Source organism: Piliocolobus tephrosceles, chromosome 1 (genome assembly GCF_002776525.5).
Source record: "Piliocolobus tephrosceles isolate RC106 chromosome 1, ASM277652v3, whole genome shotgun sequence".
Classification (NCBI taxonomy): Eukaryota; Metazoa; Chordata; class Mammalia; order Primates; family Cercopithecidae; genus Piliocolobus; species Piliocolobus tephrosceles.
Window position 1 is genome coordinate 107,545,701 of NC_045434.1, and position 21,049 is coordinate 107,566,749.

General features: G+C 38.6%; 1 protein-coding gene across 1 annotated transcript in view; it reads right to left on the reverse strand.

The window, feature by feature from the left end:
- MAGI3 (membrane associated guanylate kinase, WW and PDZ domain containing 3) overlaps positions 1-21,049 on the reverse strand; it is a 290,328-nt gene that overhangs the window by 90,679 nt on the left and 178,600 nt on the right. The window contains exon 3 of the mRNA XM_026456708.2: positions 9,737-9,856. Within this exon, the coding sequence (XP_026312493.1) occupies positions 9,737-9,856 (120 nt within the window). The remainder of the gene's footprint in view (positions 1-9,736; positions 9,857-21,049) is intronic.

Sequence of the window (21,049 nt, forward strand, 5' to 3'; positions counted from 1 at the left end):
TAATTTTCTCTTGAGAATCTGTAATTTTTGCAGTAGAAATAAATGTTCCAGAAAAGAATGAAAACAATTGAGTGTCTTCTCAATTTGTCATGCAGTTCCCACTAGGCTGCCAAATAGTATGGGAAAGCACTCAACATTAACACAGTTTGTGGTTCCTACTACTTTTGACATTCTATTAATCACTATGCTAATGTTAGAGAAATATATATATGTATATATGATGAGAGAGTAAAATACTCATGATTCTTCTAAATTCATATTTTCTAATAAAATTCTTTGGCTCCTAAGGAAGTAATTAAGATGCTCATTCACCTGAGGTAAATTAATGAGGTAGATGATTGACTGTTTTTTCCTAGATGGAAAGTAGCATAGGTTCTTCCCCATAATGCTGAAACACATCTAGATATTACATAGTTTACCTTAAATTGTACATGTTTTGAGGGGGAAAACATTTAACATGAATTTTTTGGAAGTTTGACTTTCAGCAGGAATTGTCATTAAAATAATGAAGACAAAACAATAAAATCAAACTAAAAAACTTTTCAACGACATCCTGTCTCTCCCTACTTACCTACTCCCTTATTTCCAAATCCATATTTGAAACGGAGTTACTCCAATCGTACAGATGGATGCAAAGATTTGTATGAAAACAGACTAAACTTTCTGCAAACTTTCTAGCTCAGAAGTCAAGCAAAGAACCAATGAAAAAGCCAGTCACGCTTCTCTGGGGTAGCCGGCACAGAAATACACCAAACAGAGATTTGGCTGGGGATTAGGAGGTTAGAGGGTCTTTTTCCTGAATTATGCCTATTAATCACAGTATCAAGGAAACTGGATATACCATGACAGAAATAAAAAGTCCACTTTTTCTAAATAAGGTAGTAGCATTACTAGAAACACATCTTACTGAGAATTCTTGGTAATTATTATCTAACTTGAGAAAGTTTAACCTTTTACTAAGGGGAAAATGTAAAAATGCAGGATATGATGACTGCCATCCATAATCACTGAAAAGATTTTAGGACTTCATAATTTGGGGCAGTTTCCTTGTTAAAAAAGATACTTATGGGGCTTAGATTAAAAAAGAAAACTAGCATTGTTTATAAATAAATTAGATCTATTTTTCTTGAGTTGTTGGTAAATATCAAGTTTTCAGATACAGTATACAATTCCAAGGGTTGTGAACCCTAACTATAGTCACTGACAGAGAAAGTTTTTCATTGTTTTAGAGCTATTTTGAAGTTTTTTTATTTTCTGAAGGCTTTTTCATTTTTATAGAACTGCCAACTATTCAGTATTTCAAACATATATAAAATTACAGACTGTAGTATCAGAATAGTATTAGAAATATCTATGTATAAAATTTACTTATATAAATATGTGTACATGTATTAATTTATTTATATACACATCTATATATTATTGCTAGATTGCCTTCAAATCTCCCTTTTTTTTCTCTTTAAGGATCTATATACATGGTCACATCTACAATTAAAGCTCTAATTTCCTGTCCCTATAGCCATTCCCTCCCTGAGCTGTCCTGAAGTTGATATGTGTCTTTCCTCCCGAATATACATCTAAGATATGTATATACGCAGCTGTAACATGTAAATACTATTGTTTTCATAAAAGCTTCAGAAAATATTTTCCTAACATTTCACATATTTTTTCATAAATAGTATAATATAAATATCATTTTGTAACTTTTTATACAATTTTATACCTTTATACAATTTTATACTTTTTATGCCTCTTAACACTTACTAATGTTGATACCTATAAATCTAGTACATTGAACTGCTGTATAGCAGTCCATTTTTATGAACAAATTAAAATATATGTTACAGGGGCAGAGCAAGATGGCCGAATAGGAACAGCTCCAGTCTCCAACTCCCGGCGCGAGCGACACAGAAGACCAGTGATTTCTGCATTTTCAACTGAGGTACTGGGGTCATCTCACTGGGGAATGCCGGACAATCGGTGCTGGTCAGCTGCTGCAGCCCGACCAGCGAGAGCTGAAGCAGGGCGAGGCATCGCCTCACCCGGGAAGTGCAAGGGGGAAGGGAATCCCTTTTCCTAGCCAGGCGAAATGAGACACACAACACCTGGAAAATCGGGTAATTCCCACCCCAATACTGCGCTTTAAGCAAACGGGCACACCAGGAGACTATACCCACACCTGGCCGGGAGGGTCCCACGGCCACGGAGCCTCCCTCATTGCTAGCACAGCAGTCTGCGATCTAACCACAAGGCAGCAGCGAGGCTGGGGGAGGGGCGCCCGCCATTGCTGAGGCTTAAGTAGGTAAACAAAGCCGCTGGGAAGCTCGAACTGGGTGGAGGTCACAGCAGCTCAAGGAAACCTGCCTGTCTCTGTAGACTCCACCTCTGGGGACAGGGCACAGCTAAAAATCAACAGGGGAAGCAGCAGAGGCCTGTGCAGACCCGAACGACTCTGTCTGACAGCTCTGAAGAGAGCAGTGGATCTCCCAACACGGAGGTTGACATCTGAGAACGGACAGACTGCCTGCTCAAGTGGGTTCCTGACCCCTGAGTAGCCTAACTGGGAGACATCCTCCACTAGAGGCAGTCTGACACCCCACACCTCGCAGGGTGGAGTACACCCCTGAGAGGAAGCTTCCAAAGCAAGAATCAGACAGGTACACTCACTGTTCAGCAATATTCTATCTTCTGCAACCTCTGCTGCTGATACCCAGGCAAACAGGGTCTGGAGTGGACCTCAAGCAATCTCCAGCAGACCTACAGCTGAGGGTCCTGACTATTAGAAGGAAAACTATCAAACAGGAAGAACACCTATACCAAAACCCCATCAGTACGTCACCATCATCAAAGACCAGAAGCAGATAAAACCACAAAGATGGAGAAGAAGCAGGGCAGAAAAGCTGGAAATTCAAAAAATAAGAGCGCATCTCCCCCTGCAAAGGAGCGCAGCTCATCGCCAGCAACGGATCAAAGCTGGTCAGAGAATGACTTTGACGAGATGAGAGAAGAAGGCTTCAGTCCATCAAACTTCTCAGAGCTAAAGGAGGAATTATGTACCCAGCGCAAAGAAACTAAAAATCTTGAAAAAAGAGTGGAAGAATTGATAGCTAGATTAATTAATGCAGAGAAGGTCATAAATGAAATGACAGAGATGAAAACCATGACACGAGAAATACGTGACAAATCCACAAGCTTCGGTAACCGACTTGATCAACTGGAAGAAAGAGTATCAGTGATTGAGGATCAAATAAATGAAATGAAGCAAGAAGAGAAACCAAAAGAAAAAAGAAGAAAAAGAAATGAACAAAGCCTGCAAGAAGTATGGGATTATGTAAAAAGACCAAATCTACGTCTGATTGGGGTGCCTGAAAGTGAGGGGGAAAATGGAACCAAGTTGGAAAACACTCTTCAGGATATCATCCAAGAGAACTTCCCCAACCTAGTAGGGCAGGCCAACATTCAAATTCAGGAAATACAGAGAACACCACAAAGATACTCCTCCAGAAGAGCAACTCCAAGACACATAATTGCCAGATTCACCAAAGTTGAAATGAAGGAAAAAATCTTAAGGGCAGCCAGAGAGAAAGGTCGGGTTACCCACAAAGGGAAGCCCATCAGAATAACAGCAGACCTCTCTGCAGAAACTCTACAAGCCAGAAGAGAGTGGGGGCCAATATTCAACGTTCTTAAAGAAAAGAATTTTAAGCCCAGAATTTCATATCCAGCCAAACTAAGTTTCATCAGTGAAGGAGAAATAAAATCCTTTACAGATAAGCAAATGCTTAGAGATTTTGTCACCACCAGACCTGCCTTACAAGAGACCCTGAAGGAAGCCCTAAACATGGAAAGGAACAACCGGTACCAGCCATTGCAAAAACATGCCAAAATGTAAAGACCATCGAGGCTAGGAAGAAACTGCATCAACTAACGAGCAAAATAACCAGTTAATATCATAATGGCAGGATCAAGTTCACACATAACAATATTAACCTTAAATGTTAATGGACTAAATGCTCCAATTAAAAGACACAGACTGGCAAACTGGATAAAGAGTCAAGACCCATCAGTCTGCTGTATTCAGGAGACCCATCTCACATGCAGAGACATACATAGGCTCAAAATAAAGGGATGGAGGAAGATCTACCAAGCAAATGGAGAACACAAAAAAAGCAGGGGTTGCAATCCTAGTCTCTGATAAAATAGACTTTAAACCATCAAAGATCAAAAGAGACAAGGCCATTACATAATGGTAAAGGGATCAATAAAACAGGAAGAGCTAGCTATCCTAAATATATATGCACCCAATACAGGAGCACCCAAATTCATAAAGCAAATCCTTAGAGACTTACAAAGAGACTTAGACTCCCATACAATAATAATGGGAGACTTCAACACTCCACTGTCAACATTAGACAGATCAACAAGACAGAAAGTTAACAAGGATATCCAGGAATTGAACTCATCTCTGCACCAAGTGGACCTAATAGACATCTATAGAACTCTCCACCCCAAATCAACAGAATATACATTCTTCTCAGCACCACATCGCACTTATTCCAAAATTGACCACATAATTGGAAGTAAAGCACTCCTCAGCAAATGTAAAAGAACAGAAATTATAACAAACTGTCTCTCAGACCACAGTGCAATCAAACTAGAACTCAGGACTAAGAGACTCAATCAAAACCGCTCAACTACATGGAAACTGAACAACCTGCTCCTGAATGACTACTGGGTACATAACGAAATGAAGGCAGAAATAAAGATGTTCTTTGAAACCAATGAGAACAAAGATACAACATACCAGAATCTCTGGGACACATTTAAAGCAGTGTGTAGAGGGAAATTTATAGCACTAAATGCCCACAAGAGAAAGCTGGAAAGATCTAAAATTGACACTCTAACATCACAATTAAAAGAACTGGAGAAGCAAGAGCAAACACATTCAAAAGCTAGCAGAAGGCAAGAAATAACTAAGATCAGAGCAGAACTGAAGGAGATAGAGACACAAAAAAACTTCCAAAAAATCAATGAATCCAGGAGTTGGTTTTTTGAAAAAATCAACAAAACTGACAGACCACTAGCAAGACTAATAAAGAAGAAAAGAGAGAAGAATCAAATAGACGCAATTAAAAATGATAAAGGGGATATCACCACCGACCCCACAGAAACACAAACTACCATCAGCGAATACTATAAACACCTCTACGCAAATAAACTAGAAAATCTAGAAGAAATGGATAATTTCCTGGACACTTACACTCTTCCAAGACTAGACCAGGAAGAAGTTGAATCCCTGAATAGACCAATAGCAGGCTCTGAAATTGAGGCAATAATAGCCTACCAACCAAAAAAAGTCCAGGACCAGATGGATTCACAGCTGAATTTTACCAGAGGTACAAAGAGGAGCTGGTACCATTCCTTCTGAAACTATTCCAATCAATTGAAAAAGAGGGAATCCTCCCTAACTCATTTTATGAGGCCAACATCATCCTGATACCAAAGCCTGGCAGAGACACAACAAAAAGAGAAAATTTTAGACCAATATCCCTGATGAACATCGATGCAAAAATCCTCAATAAAATACTGGCAAAATGGATTCAGCAGCACATCAAAAAGCTTATCCACCATGATCAAGTGGGCTTCTTCCCTGGGATGCAAGGCTGGTTCAACATTCGCAAATCAATAAACGTAATCCAGCATATAAACAGAACCAAAGACAAGAACCACATGATTATCTCAATAGATGCAGAAAAGGCTTTTGACAAAATTCAACAGCCCTTCATGGTAAAAACGCTCAATAAATTCGGTATTGATGGAACGTACCTCAAAATAATAAGAGCTATTTATGACAAACCCACAGCCAATATCATACTGAATGGGCAAAAACTGAAAGCATTCCCTTTGAAAACTGGCACAAGACAGGGATGCCCTCTCTCACCACTCCTATTCAACATAGTGTTGGAAGTTCTGGCTAGGGCAATCAGGCAAGAGAAAGAAATCAAGGGTATTCAGTTAGGAAAAGAAGAAGTCAAATTGTCCCTGTTTGCAGATGACATGATTGTATATTTAGAAAACCCCATTGTCTCAGCCCAAAATCTCCTTAAGCTGATAAGCAACTTCAGCAAAGTCTCAGGATACAAAATTAATGTGCAAAAATCACAGGCATTCTTATACACCAGTAACAGACAAGCAGAGAGCCAAATCAGGAATGAACTTCCATTCACAATTGCTTCAGAGAAAATAAAATACCTAGGAATCCAACTTACAAGGGATGTAAAGGACCTCTTCAAGGAGAACTACAAACCACTGCTCAGTGAAATAAAAGAGGACACAAACAAATGGAAGAACATACCATGCTCATGGATAGGAAGAATCAATATCGTGAAAATGGCCATACTGCCCAAAGTTATTTACAGATTCAATGCCATCCCCATCAAGCTACCAATGAGTTTCTTCACAGAATTGGAAAAAACGGCTTTAAAGTTCATATGGAACCAAAAAAGAGCCCGCATTGCCAAGACAATCCTAAGTCAAAAGAACAAAGCTGGAGGCATCACGCTACCTGACTTCAAACTATACTACAAGGCTACAGTAACCAAAACAGCATGGTACTGGTACCAAAACAGAGATATAGACCAATGGAACAGAACAGAGTCCTCAGAAATAATACCACACATCTACAGCCATCTGATCTTTGACAAACCTGAGAGAAACAAGAAATGGGGAAAGGACTCCCTATTTAATAAATGGTGCTGGGAAAATTGGCTAGCCATAAGTAGAAAGCTAAAACTGGATCCTTTCCTTACTCCTTATACGAAAATTAATTCAAGATGGATCAGAGACTTAAATGTTAGACCTAATACCATAAAAACCCTAGAAGAAAACCTAGGTGGTCCCATTCAGGACATAGGCATGGGCAAGGACTTCATGTCTAAAACACCAAAAGCAACGGCAGCAAAAGCCAAAATTGACAAATGGGATATGATTAAACTAAAGAGCTTCTGCACAGCAAAAGAAACTACCATCAGAGTGAACAGGCAACCTACAGAATGGGAGAAAATTTTTGCAATCTACTCATCTGACAAAGGGCTAATTTCCAGAATCTACAAAGAACTCAAATTTACAAGAAAAAAACAAACAACCCCATCAAAAAGTGGGCAAAGGATATGAACAGACATTTCTCAAAAGAAGACATTCATACAGCCAACAGACACATGAAAAAATGCTCATCATCGCTGGCCATCAGAGAAATGCAAATCAAAACCACAATGAGATACCATCTCACACCAGTTAGAATGGCGATCATTAAAAAGTCAGGAAACAACAGGTGCTGGAGAGGATGTGGAGAAATAGGAACACTTTTACACTGTTGGTGGGATTGTAAACTAGTTCAACCATTATGGAAAACAGTATGGCAATTCCTCAAGGATCTAGAACTAGATGTACCATATGACCCAGCCATCCCACTACTGGATATATACCCAAAGGATTATAAATCATGCTGCTATAAAGACACATGCACACGTATGTTTACTGCAGCACTGTTCACAATAGCAAAGACTTGGAATCAACCCAAATGTCCATCTGTGACAGACTGAATTAAGAAAATGTGGCACATATACACCATGGAATATTATGCAGCCATAAAAAAGGATGAGTTTGTGTCCTTTGTAGGGACATGGATGCAGCTGGAAACCATCATTCTTAGCAAATTATCACAAGAACAGAAAACCAAACACCGCATGTTCTCACTCATAGGTGGGAACTGAACAATGACATCACTTGTACTCGGGAAGGGGAACATCACACATCGGGGCCTATCATGGGGGTGGAGGGGGGAGGGATTGCATTGGGAGTTGTACCTGATATAAATGACGAATTGATGGGTGCTGACGAGTTGATGGGTGCAGCACACCAACATGGCACAAGTATACATATGTAACAAACCTGCACGTTATGCACATGTACCCTAGAACTTAAAGTATAATAATAAAATTAAAAAAATATATATATATATGTTATTCATTCTACTAAAGGAGAGTTGTTTCCATTCTGTGACTGTTTCACACTATAACAAATATTCTCATATGTGTCTATATATGCATATGTACAATGGTTTTCCCTGAGTAGATGTCAAGAGGGGAGCATTGCTGGGTCAGAGTTACGTATATCTTCAAATTTACTAGCCACTGCCACGATGTTCTCCAAAAGGATTATACTATTTTATATTCTCACCAGTAATGTATGGGAGTTTCCATTTCTTTCAATTATCAGACTGTAAAATTGTTGCCATTCTCTGGATGTGAAATGAAATGACGCATTTTCTTTGAATTGAGCACACAGCAATAAATAATATGTAATATGCCACTTCGTCCATACCAAGCTCTTATATTTAATGGAACAAAATGTAGAATATCTTCATCATTTAAGGGGAGAGGTCTTCTTTAAAAAAAAAACTTCAAAAGCACTTTAACCTTGTTCATCGCAGTATTCCTAGATCCTCTTATAGAGCTTGGCACATAGTAGGTACTTAATTTAAATGGTTGTTTAATGAATAAAACAGGATAAAACGAATCAACAAATGAATGAGTCATGAGTGCTAAGCCCAGAAAAGGTAGTTAGGTTAAACTTAGCAGATGAAAGGAAATCACTGAAAGTTCTGCATAGGAGAGACATGATAGAGCTGCTCTTGAAGAAGACTAGCATGGTAGCAATGGGTAAGGTGGAAGAAATTGGAATACATGAGATCAACAGCAATAGTCCACACATGAGCTCTTCTAGTAGGCCTACAATGAGGTGGTGAAGGTGAAAGAAGAGCATTGTGAATGCAGCTACAAAAGAAGAATGATGAGATTTGGCAAATGGATGTGAAATGTGAGAAAAAGGAGAAAGTAAATAATGATTTCACTGTTCTGAGATCATGGTGCTGCTAAAGAGAGAAATGATGAAGAATTACTCTTTTGGATAGAACACAAATGCATCTTTGAATATGCTGAATTCCAGGTTAGATATTTATTGAACACTATCTTTAGGCACTGAAGATAGTATCACGTAAGAAAGACATAACCATTACTATCACAGACCTTGTAAAGAGGCAATTATAATAGTATGAAAAAGCAATGATGGACCATAGCATAGGGTACTATGGAAGTGGATAAGCTTGCCAGGGAAAAGTATGCTACATAAGGGGAAAAATAGATCTAACAGAATCATTTAAAAATGGAAATTGATCTCAAATATCAAATATCAATGGAATCAAGTGGGTAGAGGAAACAGAAATGAAAAGAAAACCAATTATTCTGTTTTTGTTGTTTTCTCCCCATATTTTATATTCTCTTTTGTCCAGGATAGTCAAGGTACATATAAGTTTTTTAAGAGTACAGATTTTGAATTCCCAACCACAAATAGAAAGCAATCAACAAATACTCATTGAGTTCACATGATGAATGTGAATTACTATGAAATATATAAACTGGCCAGTTTGACTGATGTTTAGTACACTGTTCACAATCAACTTTAAAATATGACGGACTTTTTTTGCTTATTATTTAATCCCATTTGTAATTAGTAAATTACAAATCTCCCCATCAAAAGAACATTTTCCCAAAAACAGAGCAGAAAAAATTTTTTCAAAAAGTGGTTCTTTGCTGGTCAAATTCCCTCTGAAATAATTCCAGTCATTCAGATAGTTTTTTTGGGTGTGTGGGGGGTGATGTTATTTTTGGGGACATACCATCATACGTTCCACTTTCTAACAATGCTCCACTCTCTTCCAGTGCTTTGAACTGTTCAACGGAAATGAAATTATAATCCACTCCTGGTACTTCCCCATCCCTGGGGGCCCTTGTAGTGCCTAAGAAAAAAGAAAAAAAAAAGTAGGTTGTAAAGTACTTTTAAACTTACAAAATATTCAAAGTAACAGAACATTCCATCTGTAGAGAACACATAAGAGATACGTCATTCCCCTGCCCCAACTTTATTAAGGTAAAATTCACAGATAAAATTGTATACATTTATAGCATACAACATGTTTTGATATATGTGCACACCTGGCGAAAGATAGACTTATTTTAAAGTAGTTATCCTACGTATTTTTTTCATCTCTAGCATAAATGTAAACATTCTACTTACTAGAGTCGTGAAAGACAAAAAAAATAATTTTTATAAGTTATTTTAATGAACTTTATTTTTAAAACTTGAACAAACACTGGTTATAAAGTTACTTTATAAGTGAATAAAATGCTTAAGATAAGTATTTACATATGGCTTCTTAGCTATTATTCTCTTCAAGTAATTTTTAAAAATTAAGTAAGTAAATTGTTTCATAAAATTAACTGCAGGAACAGATCACTAAATGCTAAAGTACAAACTTTCTTTCAGCTTCAAGGTACAAATTCAGGTTATGGCAGCATTGCTACATTTTACTGAATTTTACTAAACAAGAGTCACTTTTATGAAATGTCATTTCAAACACTACGTAATACAAAGAGATCCAGGATTCTCACTGGGAACAGAGTCTGGGATTTGGCTGCAAGTCTAGGACAAGAACACTTTCCTTCTTAAACCTGTTTCTCCACTTAGGCCCCTATTCAGTAATAGCACTCCAGGTAGGAAATCTGAGAGTCAGTCGTCTTGGGCTCCTCCCTCTACTCCACATCCACTCACCAAATCTACCTCATAAGTATCTCTAAATACTTCTTTTCATTCCCATAATCACTGAATTCATATCATTATCTAGGACCTGTATTGTTGGTACTCCCAGGTCAACCTTTACCTCTTCCCAGCTACACTCCTAGTACCTCCGCCAAACTGCAGTCAGTGACGTTCTAAAACACAGTCTGAGGAAACAAAGAAAATCTCTCTAAACCCACCAATGGCTTCCCATGATCCTTGGTATAAAATTCAGATTCTATAACAACACATTTTACAAAGCCTTCCTCTTAAAAAAAAAAAATAAATTCAATGATTAAAATTACAATTTGTAATTATCTATGACAGATGGAAAAAATATGATGACAATATTTTGCACCTCCTAAGAGGTGGGGCCTGTTGCCTCATCCCTTGAATTTGGACTGGATTGATGATATGCTTTTGCTGTCCAAGTTCAGGGATCTAGACTTCCATCTTCACCCTCTTGGAATGCTCCTGCTACCATGCAAGGAAGTCCAGGTTAGACTACTGAATGATAAGAGAGCCCAAGCCAACAAAAAGCAGCAAGGCCCCAGACACATGAATTAGACCATCTTAGGCCCTCCAGATCCAGTTGAGCCGTCAATGACTACAGCCACATGAATGGTCCGAACTGAGCCCAACTCGTGAAATCATGAGAAATACACACTACTATTTTAAGTCACTAAGTTTTGGGGTAGTCTGTTATACAGCAAAGGCTAACTGAGATATCCAAATAAACTCTACTATAAAATATAATGACTAAAAAACAATTTAAAAGCAAGCCATATTATAGATAATACTATAAAAACAGCACTGATCCAAGGGGCAGGAGGAACTCTGTTTTGGTCTGGGATTATTATTAATGGCACAATTTAGATCAAGTACTTAATCTCTTTTGGCTTTCTCTTTCTGCAAAGTGGCGTTGAGCAGGATGTTGTCCACGATTCTTTTCACTGACAGATATGAATGTTGTGTAATTCTACCATACATTTCTAAGACTAGAAAATAGTTTTAATGTTAATTCTCTTTACAATGTATTATAAATTTTCACTCCCCCCACAAAACCATACAACCCAATACACATAAAGTTATCTTCCTTCCTTTACCCCATTGCTTTTGGCATTCCATAAAATTTATCTTTATATTCTCCTAATACTATATATTTTATATAAAACTTTCTACATCCCCACTCACCCCCAGTTCTCACCACAGTTCTCCTTTATACACAAAAATGCCTCCAGGAAGAGGAAGAGTTCTTTGGAGCCATACAGTCTCCAATTCTCCTCTCACCGTCTCTTAAGCCTATTCAAATACGATCTTTTCCCCAACCATTCACGAGACAAAGTGCTGTTTCAACAACAGTCTCCACTTCGCTGAACTCAATGGCCAAGTCTTATCCTCGTCTTAATTGACCTATGAATAACATCTGACATAACTCATTTACCCTTTCTGTTTAGTTATAAGCAAATCAACCCAAGCAAAGAAACAGAACATTACCAGGACCTCAAAAACCTTTCTTGGGTGTCTCTGATGATAAATCTCTCCTCAAAAGTGACTATCATTTTGACATCTGTGATGATGATTTCCTTTCCTTTTTGATGATTGTACCAACAAAATAGTGCATTTTAAAGCAACATAGCTTACTTTTGCCCCTTTTGCAACCTCATATGAATGGAATTACATAACATGCATCCTCTTCTGTCCACACCAATACTTATCATGAGGCTTTTAAACTTTATCCAATATCCTGGGTGTGTAAAGTCACCTTACTGTATATTTAATATGCAATTGCTTTATGAGATTAAACATTCTTTTTAATACATTTAGAAGTCATATAGATTTCCTCTGTTGTGAAGTGGTTATTCAAGTCTTTCCCCATTTCTCTGTTGGGTTTATGTCTTTAAAATTGATTTGTGGGAGCTGGCAAGATGCCCAAATAGGAACAGCTCTGGTCTGCAGCTCCCAGTGAGACTAACACAGAAGGTGGGTGATTTCTGCATTTCCAACTGAGGTACCCAGTCCATCTCATTAGGACTAGTTAGACAGTGGGTGCAGCCCATGGAGGGTGAGCAGAAGCAGGGTGGGGCATTGCCTCACCCAGGAAGCACAAGGAGCCTGGGAACTCCCTCCCCTAGCCAAGGGAAGCCATGAGGGACTGTGCTATCTGGCCCAAATACTACGCTTTTCCCATGTTTTTGCAACCTGCAGACCAGGAGATTCCCTCGTGTGCCTACACCAACAGGGTCCTGGGTTTCAAGCACAAAACTAGGTGGCTATTTGGGCAGACACTGAGCTAGCTGCAGGAGTTTTTTTTTTGTACCCCAGCGAGACAGAACTGCTCACTTCCCCACAAAGGGGGCTGAAGCCAGGGAGCCAAGTGGTCTTGGTCAGTGGGTCCCACTCCCACAGAGCCCAGCAAGCTAAGAACCACTGGCTTGAAATTCTCGCTGCCAGCACAGCAGTCTGAAGTTGACCTGGAATGATCGAGCTTGGTGAGAGGAGGGGCGTCCACCATTGCAGAGACTTGAGTAGGTGGTTTTTCCCCTCAGAGTGTTAAGGAAGCCGCCAGGAAGTTTGGACTGTGCAGAACTCACTGCAGCACAGCAAAGCGGCTGTGGCCAGACTGCCTCTCTGGATTCCTCCTCACTGCACAGGTCATCTCTGAAAGAAAGGCAGCAGCCCCAGTCAGGGGCTTATAGATAAAACTCCCATCTCCCTGGGACAGAGCACCTGGGGAAAGGGGCATCTATGGGCGCAGCTTCAGCAGACTTAAATGTTCCTGCCTGCCGACTCTGAAGATAGCAGCAGATCTCCTAGCACAGTGCTCGAGCTCTGCTATGGGACAGACTGCCTCCTCAAGTGGGTCCCTGACCCCCGTGCCTCCTGACTGGGAGACACCTCCCAGCAGAGGTCAACAGACATCTCATACAGGAGAGTTCCAGCTGGCATCAGGCCAGTGCCCCTCTGGGACAAAGTTTCCCAAGGAAGGAGTAGGCAGCAATCTTTGCTGTTCTGCAGCCTCTGCTGGTGATAACCAGGCAAACAGGGTCTGGAGTGGACCTCTAGCAAACTCCAGTAGACCTGCAGAAGAGGGGCCTGACTATTAGAAGGAAAACTAACAGAAAGCAATAACATCAACATTAACCAAAAGGACGCTCACACCAAAACCCCATCCAAAGGCCATCAGCGTCGAAGATCAAAGGTACATAAATCCATAAAGATAAGGAAAAACCAGCACAAAAATGCTGAAAATTCCAAAAACCAGAATGCTGCTTCTCCTCCAAATGATCACAACTCCTCTCTGACAAGGGCACAAAACTGGACAGAGAATGAGTTTGATGAATTGACAGAAGTAGGCTTCAGGAGGTGGGTAATAACAAACTCCTCTGAGCTAAAGGGGCATGTTCTAACCCAATGCAAGGAAGCTAAGAACCTTGATAAAAGGTTACAGGAACTGCTAACTAGAATAACCAGTTTAGAGAAAAACATAAATGACCTGATGGAGTTAAAAAACACAGCATGAAAACTTTGTGAAGCATACGCCAAGTATCAATAGCCAAATTGATCAAGTGGAAGAAAGGATATCAGAGATTGAAGATCAACTCAATGAAATAAAGCTTAAAGACGAAATCAGAGAAAAAAGAATGAAAAGGAACAAAGCTTCCAAGAAATATAAGACTATGTGAAAAGGCCAAACCTATGATTGATTGGTGTACCTGAAAGTGACAGGGAGAATGGGACCAAGTTGGAATACACACTTCAGGATATTATCCAGGAGATCATTCCCAACCTGGCAAGACAGGCCAACACTCAAATTCAGGAAAAACAGAGACCACCACTAAGATACTCCTTGGGAAAAGCAATCACAAGACACAAGATCGTCACATTCTCCAAGGTTGAAACAAAGGAAAAAATGTTAAGGGCAGCCAAAGAGAAAGGTCAGATTACTTACAAAGGGAAGCCCATCAGACTCACAGTGGATCTCTCTGCAGAAACCCTACAAGCCAGAAGAGAGTGGGGGGGCCAATATTCAACATTCTTAAAGAAAAGGATTTTCAACCCAGAATTTCAAATCTATCCAAACTAAGCTTCATAAGCGAGGGAGAAATAAAATCCTTTACAGACAAGCAAATGCTGAGGGATTCTGTCACCAACAGACCTGCCTTACTCCTGAAGGAAGCACTAAATATGGAAAGAAAAAACTGGTACCAGCCACTGCAAAGACATACCAAAATACAAAGACCAACAACCCTATGAAGAAACTGCATCAACTAATGTGCAAAATAACCAGCTAGCATCATGAGGACAGGATACAATTAATACATAACAATATTAACCTTAAATGTAAATGGGCTGAATGCCCCAATTAAAAGACACAGACTGGCAAATTGGACAAAAGAGTCAAGACTTTTTGGTGTGCTGTATTCAGGAGACCCATCTCATGTGCAAAGACACACATGGGCTCAAAATAAAGGGATGGATGAATATTTAATATGTACCAAGCAAATGGAAAACCCCCTCCCCCCCCAAAAAAAGCAGGGGTTGCAATCCTAGTCTCTGATAAAACAGACTTAAAACCAACAAAGACCAAAACAGACAAAGAAGGGCATTACATAATGGTAAAGGGATCAACGCAACAAGAGCTAACTATCCCAAATATACATGCACCCCAACATCTGGGAGCACCCAGATTCATAAAGCAAGTTCTTAGAGACCTACAAAGAGACTTAGATTCCCACACAATAATACTGGGAGACTTTAACACCCCACTGTCAATATTAGGCAGATCAACGAGACAGAAAATTAACAAGGATATTCAGGACTTGAACTCAGCTATGGACCAAGTAGACCTAATAGACATCTAGTGAACCCTTCCCCCCAAATCAACAGAATATACATTCTTCTCGGTGCCACATGGCACTTATTCTAAAATCAACTACATAATTGGAAGTAAAACACTCCTCAGCAAATGCAAAAGAACGGAAATCATAACAAACATTTTCTCGGACCACAGTGCAATCAAATTAAAACTCAGGATTAAGAAACTCACCCAAAACCACACAACTACTTGGCAACTGAACAAGCTGCTCCTGAATGACTACTGGGTAAATAACAAAATTAAGGAAGAAATAAATAAGTTCTTTGAAACCAATGAGAACAAAGATACAATGTACTAGAATCTCTGGGACATAGCTAAAGCAGTGTTTAGATAGAAGCTTATAGCACTGAATGCCCACATCAGAAAATGGGAAAGATCTGAAATAGACACCCTAATATCACAATTAAAAGAACTAGAGAGGCAACAGCAAACAAATTCAAAAGTTAGCAGAACAGGGCCGGGCGTGGTGGTTCACGCCTATAATCCCAGCACCTTGGGAGGTCAATGGGGGCGGATCACCAGGTCAGGAGATTGAGACCATCCTGGCTTACGTGGTGAAACCCCATCTCTACTAAAAATACAAAAAATTAGCCGGGCATGGTGGCGGGCGCCTGTAGTCCCAGCTACTTGGGAGGCTGAGGCAGGAGAATGGCGTGAACCCGGGAGGCAGAGCTTGCAGTGAGCCGAGATCACGCCACTGCACTCCAGCCTGGGTGACAGAGCAAGACTCTGGATCAAAAAAAAGAAAAAAAAGGCTAGCAGAACAGAAGAAATAACCAAGATCAAAGCAGAACTGAAGATTATAGAGATATGAAATACCCTCCAAAAAATCAATGAATCCAGGAGCTGTTTTTTTGAAAAGATTAACAAAACAGACCACTAGCCAGAATAAAAAAGAAAAAATGAGAGAAGAATCAAATAAACACAATAAAAATGATAAAGGGAATATCACCACTGATCCCACAGAAATACAAACTACCATTAGATAATACTATAAATGCCTCTATACAAAAAAAAAAAAAAAAAAAAAAAAAACTAAAAAATCTAGAAGAAGTGGATAAATTCCTGGACACATACACCCTCCCACGACTAAACCAGGAAGAAGTGGAATTCCTGAATAGACCAATAACAAGTTCTGAAATTGAGGCAGTAATTAATAGCCTACCAACCAAAAAAAGCCCAGGATCAGAGGGATTTACAGCCGAATTCTACCAGAGGTACAAAGAGCAGCTGCTACCATTCCTTTTGAAACTATTCCAAACAATAGAAAAAGAGGGACTCCTCCCTAACTCATTTTATGAGGCCAGCATCATCCTGATACCAAAACCTGGCAGAGACACAACAACAACAACAAAGTTTCAGGCCAATATCCCTGATGAACATCGATGCGAAAATCCTCAATAAAATACTGGCAAACTGAATCCAGCAGCACATCGAAAAGCTTATCCACCACGATCCAGTTGGCTTCATCCCTGGGATGCAATGCTGGTTCAACATACGCAAATCAATAAACGTAATCCATCACATAAACAGAATCAATGACAAAAACCACATGATTATCTCAATAGATGCAGAAAAGGCCTTCAATAAAATTCAATACACCTTCATGCTAAAAACTCTCAATAAACTGGGCACTGATGGAACGTATTTCAAAATATTAAGAGCTATTTATGATAAACCCACAGCCAATATCATACTGAATGGGCAAAAACTGGAAGCATTCCCTTTGAAAACTAGCACAAGACAAGGATGCCCTCTCTCACCACTTCTATTCAATATAGTATTGGAAGTTCTGGCCAGGGCAATCAGGCAAGAGAAAGAAATAAAGTGTATTCAAACAGGAAGAGAGGAAGTCACTTTGTCTCTGTTTGCAGATGACATGGTTGTATATTTAGAAAGTCCCATCTTCTCAGCCCCAAAACTCCTTAAGCTGATAAGCAACTTTAGCAAAGTCTCAGGATATAAAATCAATGTGCAAAAATCACAAGCATTCCTATACACCAATGATAGGCAAACAGAGAGCCAAATCATGACTGAAATCCCATGTACAATTGCTACAAAGAGAATAAAATACCTAGGAATCCAACTTACAAAGGACATAAAGGACCTCTTCGAGGAAAACTACAAATCACTGCTCAAGGAAATACGAGAGGACACAAACAAATGGAAAAACATTCCATGCTCATGAATAGGAATAATCAATATCATCAAAATGGCCATACTCCCCAAAGTAATTTACAGATTAAATGCTATCCCCATCAAGCTACCAATAACTTTCTTCACATAACTAGAAAAAACTACTATAAATTTCATATGGAATCAAAAAAGACCCCATATAGCCAAGACAATCCTAAGCAAAAGGAACAAAGCTGGAGGCGTCACATCACCTGACTTCAAACTATACTACAAGGGTACAGTAACCAAAAACAATATGGTACTGGTAACAAAATTGATACATAGAACAATGGAATAGAACAGAGGCCTCAGACATGACACCACACATCTATAACCATCTCATCTTCAACAAACCTGACAAAAACAAGCAATGGGGAAAGGATTCCCTATTTAATAAATGGTGTTGTGAAAACTGGCTAGCCATATGCAGAAAGCTGAAACAGGACCCCTTCCTTACACCTTATACAAAAATTAATTCAAGATGGATTAAAGACTTAAATGTAACACCTAAAACCATAAAAACCCCAGAAGAAAACCTAGGCAATACCATTCAGGATGTAGGCATGGGCAAAGACCTCATGACTAAAACACCAAAAGCAATAGCACCAAAAGCCAAAATTGACAAATGGGATCTAATTAAACTAAAGAGCTTCTTTATAGCAAAATAAACTATCATCAGAGTGAACAGGCAACCTACAGAATGGGAGAAAATTTTTGCAATCTATCCATCTGACAAAGGTCTGATATCCAGAATCTACAAGGAATTTAAACAAATTTACATGAAAAAAACAAACTACCCCATCAAAAAGTGGGCAAAAGATATGAACAGACATTTCTCAAAAGAAGACATTTATGTGGCCAACAAACATATGAAAAAAAGCTCATCATCACTGGTCATTAGAGAAATGCAAATCAAAACCACAATGAGATACCATCTCACATCAGTTAGAATGGCAGATATTAAAAAGTCAGGAAATGACAGATGCTAGAGAGGATGTGGAGAAATAGGAACGTTTTTACAGTTAGTGGGAGTGTAAATTAGTTCAACCATTGTGGAAGATAGTGTGGCAATTCCTCAAGGATCTAGAACTAGAAATACCATTTGACCCAGCAATCCTGTTACTGGGTATATACTCAAAAGATTATAAATCATTCTACTATGAAGACACATGCACACATATGTTTACTGCAGCACTATTCACAATAGCAAACACTTTGAACCAACCCAAATGCCCATAAATAATAGAATGGATAAAGAAAATATGGCACATGTACATCATGGAATACTATGCAGCCATAAAAAAGAATGAGTTCATGTCCTTTGCAGGGACATGGTTGAAGCTGGAAACCATCATTCTCAGCAAAGTAACACAGGAATGGAAAACTAAACACCACATGTTCTCACTAATAAGTGGGAGTTGAACAATGAGAACGCATGAACACATGGAGGGGTACATCACACACTGGGGTCTGTCAGAGTGTGGGGGGCAAGGGGTGAAAAGAGCACTACGACAAATACCTAATGCATATGAGGCTTAAAACCTAGATGTTGGGTTGATGGGTACAGCAAACCACCATGGCACATGCATACCTATGTAACAAACCTGCATGTTCTGCACATGTATTTCAGAACTTAAAGTATAATAAAAAATAAAATTGATTTGTAATTCTTTATATTCTGAATATTATAGTAAATCATCAAATCTAAGTAACCAACCCCTTCTAAAGTGCATCATTATTTTATCCCTAAGAAACAAAATAACCTGGCAATTACAATGGAAAGATTTCATCTATTCTAAAATGCATCCCAACTGTAGAGATGTTAAAATGTGAAATAACTGCCTTGGTATTGATGAAGTACTGTGGTCCATTGTCAGACATACGTATTGCAAATGGGGGATTTCTGTGAAACATGTTTTCTTGAAACAGCACTTTCTGAAAAATCATGCACCCAAAATAACAGAGATTATGGAGAAAACAGAGACATGGTTGACTTCTCAAAACCTTTGCAACTTTGTAACCAGAACACTAACAAAATAAATAATGGTTCTAATTTAAAATATTAATACAGTTTAAAAGACATGTTAAATTCCCAATTAAAAATAATAAATAAAATACTCTGTCTTCTAAGAAAATGAAAGAAATGAAAAGGTGGCTTGACAGAAAGGGGTATAAAAAAGGGTTAGCCTACTAAATAATGAAGATAGGGCAAATCGTGCAATAAAGATTTTAAAAACAGAACACAAAGTCAAACAGAAAAGATGCCAGATTGAAGTATACAGGCATCATATACACTGCCATATTCTTCCTCAGCTGCAATATTCAGTTGTGTTCGTTTATTCTATTTACTTGTGGCTATTTGATGATAAAAAAAAAAAAATTAGCTTGCTGAGGAAAATGGCATAGAAACTAGTATAACCTCAGTTAAATTTATGTCATTTTCTACATATGTGCCAATCACATGTAAACTATTTGTACTGCAGAAATAAATGTAGAGGAACAGAGAGTATCTTGTCACATTCTGATTTTTTCACCTTTTTAAAAAATTGTATTTTGATGACAGAAGTTCTTAATTTTAATGTAGTCAGATGTATCAATCTTTTCCTTTACAGCTAACGGTTTTTGTGTCTAGTTGAAAAAAATCCTTTCCCAGCCTGTGCTGATGACATCCAGGGCACTGGGTTGCACCTGGAAAGCAAGCCTCAATTGTCTGAATGCATAAAGCAAACTGTCCGGAAAAAAAAAAAAAAAAAAAAAAAAAATCCTTTCCTAAGGCTATGGAGATATTCTATATTCTTTTTAAAAAGCATTACAGATTTGCCTTTCACACCTAGGACTTTAACACAGTGGTGGGGATGGGCGAGCTGGTGAGAAGTACCAGTTCAATTTCCATTTTTTCCAAATGACTACTCAAAATGATTTATTGAAAGTCTTAATTTCCCTTCTGATCAGCCACAGCACTTCTTTCATAGCAATGTCTATATAAGCTTGGGTGTTTACTACTAGGCTTTCTACCTACTGACCATTCCTGTATCATTATCAGTGTTATAATTATTCTATTTTCCTAATAAATCTAGATATACAGTATAGCAAGTCCACCTATCTTGCTTTTTGTATTCATAGCCTGTCCATATACATTCTAAAATCAGATAAACAGGCTAAAAAGGCTGAAATTTTTATGGAATTTACATTGAATCTACCAATCAATTTGAGTAGAACTGATATCTTTGCCATACTGTCTTTAATTCATGAATAAGAAATCTCTCAGCATATTTAGATCTTCTTTAGCATCCCTTAATTTTCACCCTATGGAGGTCTTAT